The following is an 8,434-nucleotide window of genomic DNA, read 5'->3' on the forward strand; positions in this document are numbered from 1 at the left end:
TTCTCGAATATGACCAGAATATGATCAGGTACATTGATGTGGTTGTACCTTGAAGATGAAGATCAGGTACAGTAATGTGGTTGATTCTTTGTGGTTGTACCTTGAGGGTGAAGATCAGGTATCAAGGTATGGTTCTACCTTCAGGGTGAAGATCAAATATAGTGATGTGGTTGTACCTTGAAGGTGAAGATCAGGTACAGTAATGTGGTTGATTCTTTGTGGTTGTACCTTGAGGGTGAAGATCAGGTATCAAGGTATGGTTCTACCTTCAGGGTGAAGATCAAATATAGTGATGTGGTTGTACCTTGAAGATGAACATCAGGTACAGTGATGTGGTTGATTGTGTGTGGTTGTACCTTGAGGGTGAAGATCAGGTATCAAGGTATGGTTCTACCTTCAGGGTGAAGATCAAATATAGTGATGTGGTTGTACCTTGAAGATGAAGATCAGGTACAGTAATGTGGTTGATTCTTTGTGGTTGTACCTTGAGGGTGAAGATCAGGTATCAAGGTATGGTTCTACCTTCAGGGTGAAGATCAAATATAGCGATGTGGTTGTACCTTGAAGATGAAGATCAGGTACAGTAATGTGGTTGATTCTTTGTGGTTGTACCTTGAGGGTGAAGATCAGGTATCAAGGTATGGTTCTACCTTCAGGGTGAAGATCAAATATAGTGATGTGGTTGTACCTTGAAGATGAACATCAGGTACAGTGATGTGGTTGATTGTGTGTGGTTGTACACCGATGGTTTCTGTGATGTCAATTAGATTATCTTCAGACTGCATTCAAGTCTAAATGTTGAGTTGAAATCAGTTATCAGCAGGACATACATACCTTGGTCTAGCCATGCTCCAGGTTCAGCAATACTGACTGTTTTCAGCACTTGTCATGTAGATATATGTGATCACAATCAAACTGGGACTGTAGATATGAAACCAGAGGACATTAAATCACTTCTTCACTGATCCGGATTTAGGTTTAAAATACATAGAACTTATTGTTGAGCATGAATAGAAATGAAGACAGTGAATAGAACTGTGGTAAGTGAAAGCACTATGAACAGACCAAGAAGACTATCTCACTCACCTAGCAGACTCTCTCACACATCAAACAGGCCATCTCACACACCAAGTAGAACATCTTACATACATCTAGCACACCATCTGACGCCCCAAGTAGACAATCTCACACTCCTAGTGGACCATCTCACACACTCACAGACCACCTCACACACCCACAGACCACCTCACACACCCACAGACCACCTCATACACCAGGTAAAACGTCTGACACATTTAGTAGACCATCTCTTACAAGGAGACAATCTCACATCAAGTAGACCATCTCACAGACCCAGCAGACCATCTGACACATCAAGGAGTCAATCTCACACACCCAGTAGACCATCTAACACCAAACTGACCCCAAGAAGACCACCTCACACACCCAGCAGACCACCTCACACACCCAGCAGACCATCTAACACCAAACTGACCCCAAGAAGACCACTTCACACACCCAGTAGACCACCTCACACACCCAGCAGACCATCTAACACCAAACTGACCCCAAGAAGACCACCTCACACACCCAGCAGAACATCTAACACCAAACTGACCCCAAGAAGACCACCTCACACTGCTAGCAGACTATCTCTTACAAGGAGACCATCTCACACACCAAAGAGACAATCTCATACACCTAGCAAACAATCTTCGCCAGTTAGACCAATATCATACCGATACCTTCACACCGGAACACACGAGTTTAATCAGGCGGACATGTTACAAAACAGGGAAAAGGGGAGCAACCGCGGACATCATAACTGCCAACCACTACTAATATTGGCGTGACCACCTTTTTTCTCTTAAAGATAGGAGTTGGGTCACCCTTAACAGATACAACATATGACTGCTGTTTAACGCGAAGTTGTAAGGAATGATTAAAAGTCATTGACTTCATTGTTATAACAAGTGTCACTGGTATGAAACAACAAGAGCTAGAACAGTTTAAAGGAACCAACACTGGATAAACAAACGTCAGTAATGTGGGGATTATTTAGTCCCTTTGCATACTCAATGGGTCCAAGTAATACACACTTGAGCAACTAACACAATGTGAACACAAATACAAAAACTAGTAAAGAACCATCATAGGACAGACTACCCTCTGGTTCTTGGGGATTATTCTGCCCCAATTGAAAACACAAAACTCAAAGATCCAACACAAAATCCTGAAGGTAAGATGGACTCTTCCTGTTGCGCTTAGGACGACTACACGTCTGTGCAGGGTCAGTGTCTAGAAGAAGCTCTGGAGGCTGTACTATCTCTGAAGGAGGTTCCGAGCTTGGTGGAAGGTCATGGCTAAACAGGGGATCAATTTCACTGGGAATCACTGGGTGATGGATCACTGTGGGGTTCATATTAACCTCCAGATCTATATCAGTAACAACAGGTACACTAGGCTCCTCTCGGTCTTCTTCCTGAGTGACCTGCGGCTCTTGAAGTGTAGGTGGAACAAGATAGCAATCTGAGGAGTGAATACGGTATGCTGTGTCGCGTAGCTGTACTCCAACAAATTTACGCACATCGCACCATGGGCCATCAATATTGGAGACGAGATATCTTGAACGAGAACACGCCTTGTTTCTATCAGACTTCAAGTAGACAATGTCCCCAACTTTTAACACAGGAGGTAATGGAAACACGCCGTTGTCACTTTTGGCTTTGACACTGTGGGGATGGTTCTTCAAGCGAGAATCGTGTTGAGAGGATATCAATGCTCTGTCTGACATGGGGAATTGCTGGTGGGAAAATTGATCTCGTTGAGTCCAAATCTCACGAGCCGAAAGCCCGCCGTGACGAATGCGCGAGTTCAATGAGGCGACTGCTACTGCTAGGGCCGTGGAAGAGATGGCACCCCTTGATGGATCGGTTCTCAGAATTTCTAACTCTAGTTCTTGAATAGCTCTTTCAGCTGCTGGGTTTTTGTTGACATTTTTGACGCGACCAATTTCAAGTGTCATTCTGTGTTTCGACAGCAAGGGGTCATTGTGTAAGGCAAGAAATCCTGGAGCTGGATCAACACGGACTACGCATCTTGGTCCATCTAGGGGACACATTCCGACACATAAGCGAACGAGAGCATCACGCAATGTGCAAGCCTTCTCATCCTCAATGAGACATGCAAGGGTAAATGATGACACACATTCCCTCAGGACAAAGATCATCTGACGCTCACGACGCATCACATCAGCTGCGTATGAAACTCCAACTACTTCTGGTGGCTCAGAAGTGGACTGTTCTAAGGTCACTACAGGTGCTTGTTTGAGGGCAGCGCACTGGTGACATGTTGAAGAGATGCGTTCAATTGTCTTGTCAAAATCAAGAGCATAGAAGTACCTATGAAGGACCTTTTTCAGTTGGTAAGCAGAGGGATGGTTGAGCTTGAGATGCAAGGCAGTTATGACTCCGTCGACAATCTGGCGGGGAATAATGATGCATTCTCTTGGAGGTTGCAGGGGATCAGCATACCTGACAACCAACAGTCCGTCTTTTGCAATTGTAGCAACAGCGAGGTAGCGTTTGATGTCTTTGATATTGGTCAGTTTCTTGGAAGGACGTGTACCCTGTAGCAGATGCGCATGGGTACGTCTTAGATCACCACACTCACTTTGTAAGGAACGCCATGTGGTGCGAGTCATGAAGGGTAGTCGTACTTTTCCGGACACAATGTCTTCGACAGAGGTACTCCTTACAACGGATTCTTCCATGGTGTCAATAAAAGAGCATATCTGACAAGACTGATCTGAGCAATCTGGAGCGTTTCTGCTGGCAAAATCAGACGGGACATTGGATGCACCTGCAAGGTGATCGATAGTAGCTTGATACTGGCTCACGACAGATAAGAAAGTTGACACTCTCGGGCTGGTTGAGAACTCCCCTCGACATAACTTTCGAAAGGCAAGGACACATGGCTTGCTGTCTGTCAGCACATGAGACTTGTGACGAGACTGGATCAAATAAGGACTGAAATGCCGAATCGCAGCAGCAATCGATAATGCCTCTATTTCACAAGGTATCCATGAAACTTGTCGCGGTTTCAGCTTGGCACTGAAGAAGCCTGCCAGTTTTGTCTTGCCATTCCTGACCACGTACATTGTGGCACCAATACCAGGCTTTCTCAGGGCTCCATCTGTCACAATCCACAATACATCATCTGAGCATGGGAGGGTGATTGTCTTGTTCATGGCTAATGACTTCTGAGCTGACTGAAAGGTTTCGACTTGATCAGTCGTCCAATCTATCTTATCACCCGACTGTCGTCCTGCGGTAAGAGCATCAAGAGGACCTATTGTGGGTGCACATTGGGGGAGAACGCGAGACAAGACCTTGTAAGCTCCAATGAATGACCTGAGGCCAGAGACAGTTTTGGGGAGACTGCAAGAAGATAGGGTTGCGATTCGATGGGGACTTGCTTGAATACATCCATCTTGCCACTTCCATCCAAGGATGGTGACTGATCGTGGAGCAATGAATGTTTTCTTGGGGGAAAGCTTTAAGTTGTTCTTCTGGAGGGCTTGTAGAACCGACTTCCAGTTGTCCAAAAGCTCTTCAGGTGTAGATCCGCCACAATACAGATCGTCAGCGAGCTTTGCCACTATTCCTTTTGCAATGAGGTCGCCAAGTACCCGACACATGAGTTCCTCCAAAGCAGTCTCACTGCCCGGCATTCCCATGGCTGATCGTACGTATACCCTGACACCTCCAAATGGTGTTGCCACTCCACAATATTTCATAGAGTTTCTCGATAGGGGTATTTGATAGAATGCACTGGATAGGTCTGTGGTGACTAGATACTTCCATTGACTAATTTGTCGCAAAGTAGAGTCCACATCCGGAAGCAATGACGGCTGAGGTTTGCTGTAGCGTCCCACATCTCCAAAGGATGTTACCAGACGGAATCCACCAGATGGTTTCTTGACCAAGAAAGACGGGTTTAAGTATTCCACGTTCACTCCCACATCTTCAGGGCGTTTGAATACTCCCTTTGACTCTAGATCATCAAACATTTGCTGTAACTCTACGAGACGACCTCTTGAATATTGCGGCAACCGTCCCTTCCGTTGGGGAGGTAGTACAGGTCCCATATTGACTGTAGCCTGGAATGGGCCTGATGCTCCATTGTATCCTTTCGCAATTGGCTGAAATACTTCATCATATTGGCAGATAAGTTGACGAAACTTGTATGAAACGTCCTCTGGGAGTATGTCATGTGGATCGACTTGTACACTGTCAGAGCAAAATCCAGTGGCATGGTGTGATGAGTTAGTAGCTGGTGTGTTGGGCTGGACGGTGTCATATGAATCTGTCGTCGTGACTCCACGTACAGAGCAAAAATGTTCGTTTTTCCTCAGAGTCTGAGGGTGATCGGACATATTCAGTATCCTTACACGACCGGACAAACATGGCAAAATGCTAGGGGGGGGCCACAAGTTGGATAGTGATGAACAGGAACGTCTAGTGTCTTCACGGGGTTCAACTGCAACAAAGTGTTCATGTTTGTATTCCACGGGCACGGAAACCTCCAGGTATTCACCTGGCCATATGGTTGTTGCATTTTCAGGAGCTCTCACTACGACGGCTCTTCTCACCTTGTGTATGTCTGGGTTCTCATCAGACTTGTAACAAATGCTAGTGTTATCCGAAAAAATGATAAGCTTGAGTGCAGGGCGTATTGTAATGTCGTTTTGTGACAAAAAGGGTATACCGGCGAGTATTCCGACATCAAGAGACTCTACAACCAGACCCTCAAAACAAAACTCTCTGTTATCTCTGTGGACAGTGAACTTTGTTTCACCGACTATTTTCAGCTTTGAAGTACCATCAGCTTGTCTTGCAGACTGAGTACTCCTATTGATGGGGGTACCTAGATACCTGGCAGTATCGGCAGAGATCATGTTGCCGGTAGCACCCGAGTCAAGAGTGAGGCGAACGCAAATGTGGTGATAGAAAGTGTCCATGTATGGCGATTCCTCGACATGGACCCGTCTTGCCGATGTTGTAGTACTACTAGGGTCATTAGCAATAGGTGCATCTGTATCATGACATGTATTTTCCTCGTCACTGGAGGGCACGTCGTCCAAAATGTGTGCAATTTGCCGTGCTTTCATGATATACTTGCGATCTCGGTCGGGCAAGAATTTGCACTCACTTAGGAAGTGATTCACACTAGCGCGCTTTGCTGCTGTACAAAGTGGACAAGATTTGAACCGCTGAGTCGTGGACGAATGTTTTGTGTACTGGTTACGAGTGGATGTCTGAGAGCGCATTACTTTCACATCCTCTGATGTACGTATCTCATCTAGTAAGGAGTCTAAGGCCTGAGAAATTTCGGGTTTGATTGACGCTAATGTGCGTGAACGTAACTCCGTCCCATATCTCTGTTTCACTAAACGGGGGAGGTCTTTGTGTAACAATCGCAACCAAGTAAGCACTATTAGGTTTTCTACGGTAGGAGAGGCTTCTTCGTCCTCGGCAATCGCCTCGCCATGGTGAGTAATGCCTGAGTCACGTAGAAGTAAATTGTCCTCTATGAAAGCTGTCAGGCGTTGATACAAATCCTCCGGTCTCTCATCTACTCCCAAATGAATGTCATCAAAGTCAAGAAAATGACCCCCGGTTGATTGAAAACCAAAATGGAGGCGAATTGACTGCCATATGTACGGTAAAGAGGTAGAATTTTTCACTATGGTGTTTCTCGATATGACAGGGCAGTAGTTTGCGATTTGGCCGAGCATAAGTTCTAAAGTAGTGACTTTTTGTACTGCTGTTTTGCGTTGAGCGACAGCGACATTTTCTCCATCATTTGTAAAACCCCTGTTCGGGTTGGCACGAGATTTCTTCAGCCAAGTTACACCCGCTTCTAACAATGGGGAAAACGCTGCATCTGTGGACAATGTGTACAGTAAGTTTTGTTTCCAACCTTCGAAAGAATTAATGGTTTCATTTTTGGTAAGGATCCATTGTTTTGGAGCCCTGTGTGTTTGTGCCATTATGACAACACGCTGAACGATACTAATGTGTGCCTATCCAGATCAATTGCGACATTGACACCAGTGAGAGCGTGACGCTACGGTTTCGTCTTGAATGGGTCTTAACCAGAAAATTCTGACTTTACAGAAGGGTGAATACGTATCCACGCTGCCACCACGCCAGTTAGACCAATATCATACCGATACCTTCACACCGGAACACACGAGTTTAATCAGGCGGACATGTTACAAAACAGGGAAAAGGGGAGCAACCGCGGACATCATAACTGCCAACCACTACTAATATTGGCGCTTGCACAATCACCACAGAGCCTGGAGACCATCTCCCTCACCGAGGAGACCATCTCACACTCCTAACAGACCCTCCACATAAGGAGACCATCTCACACACCAGTCTTGCTTCTCTACATTATTGCAGATTGATCTCCTCCACATTCATAAAACCAAACTGGCATTGACAATCTGAGACAGGCGCTGAACACCACAATGACTAGTAATTGTTTCTAAGTGGGGTTAACAGCATGTGAATAAACCTCTGTCCCTCCTCTGTGTTTCAGACGGTAAGGTGTGAGCCCACCTGGCCAGGCTGTCTGGACACCATACAATTGAGAGGAGGCCATTCAATCTGGACATTGTACAGTGGAGAAGAGTCAAGGCTTTGTAGACACTGTGCAGTTGAGAAGAGGCCAGGCTGTGCAGACACTGTACAGTTGAGAGGAGGCCAGGCTGTGTAGACACTGTGCTGTGCAAGGGAGACAGGGAGGCCAGTATGGGGCTGCTAGACTGCGCATCAACGTGAGTAATTTGTCACACATATTTGCTATCATCTGGAACTAGTTACACATTTCCTTTACGACTCAAATTACCACCCCATACCTTTCCAGGACCCTAACCCAACCACATCCTGAACCCAACTAAAGCGTGTTACCCCACACTTCCACCACTCATGACACAAGCTAAAGCATGTTATCCCATACTCCCACCACTCATGACACAAGCTAAAGCATGTTATCCCACACTATCACCACTCCTGACGCCAGCTAAAGCTTGTTACCCCACACTTCCACCACTCATGACACAAGCTAAAGCATGTTATCCCACACTATCACCACTCATGACACCAGCTAAAGCATGTTACCCCACACTTCCACCACTCATGACACCAGCTAAAGCATGTTACCCCACACTTCCACCACTCATGACACCAGCTAAAGCATGTTATCCCACACTATCACCACTCCTGACGCCAGCTAAAGCTTGTTACCCCACACTTCCACCACTCCTGACACAAGCTAAAGCATGTTATCCCACACTATCACCACTCATGACACCAGCTAAAGCATGTTACCCCACACTTCCACCACTCATGACACCAGCTAA

At 46.0% G+C, this 8,434-nt stretch overlaps 1 protein-coding gene across 1 annotated transcript; it reads right to left on the reverse strand.

Moving 5' to 3' along the window:
* Positions 1 to 2,212: 2,212 nt before the first annotated feature.
* Positions 2,213 to 7,054, reverse strand: LOC137272169 (uncharacterized). The gene has a single exon (XM_067804523.1). The coding sequence runs from the start codon at positions 7,052 to 7,054 to the stop codon at positions 2,213 to 2,215; it is 4,842 nt and encodes a 1,613-aa protein (XP_067660624.1).
* Positions 7,055 to 8,434: the final 1,380 nt, after the last annotated feature.

This window comes from Haliotis asinina, chromosome 2, assembly GCF_037392515.1.
Source record: "Haliotis asinina isolate JCU_RB_2024 chromosome 2, JCU_Hal_asi_v2, whole genome shotgun sequence".
Lineage (NCBI taxonomy): Eukaryota > Metazoa > Mollusca > Gastropoda > Lepetellida > Haliotidae > Haliotis > Haliotis asinina.

What these genes read in the sequence shown, in the direction of transcription:
- LOC137272169 (XM_067804523.1), bottom strand. Translation starts at nt 7,054, where the DNA reads ATGGCACAAACACACAGGGCTCCAAAACAATGGATCCTTACCAAAAAT.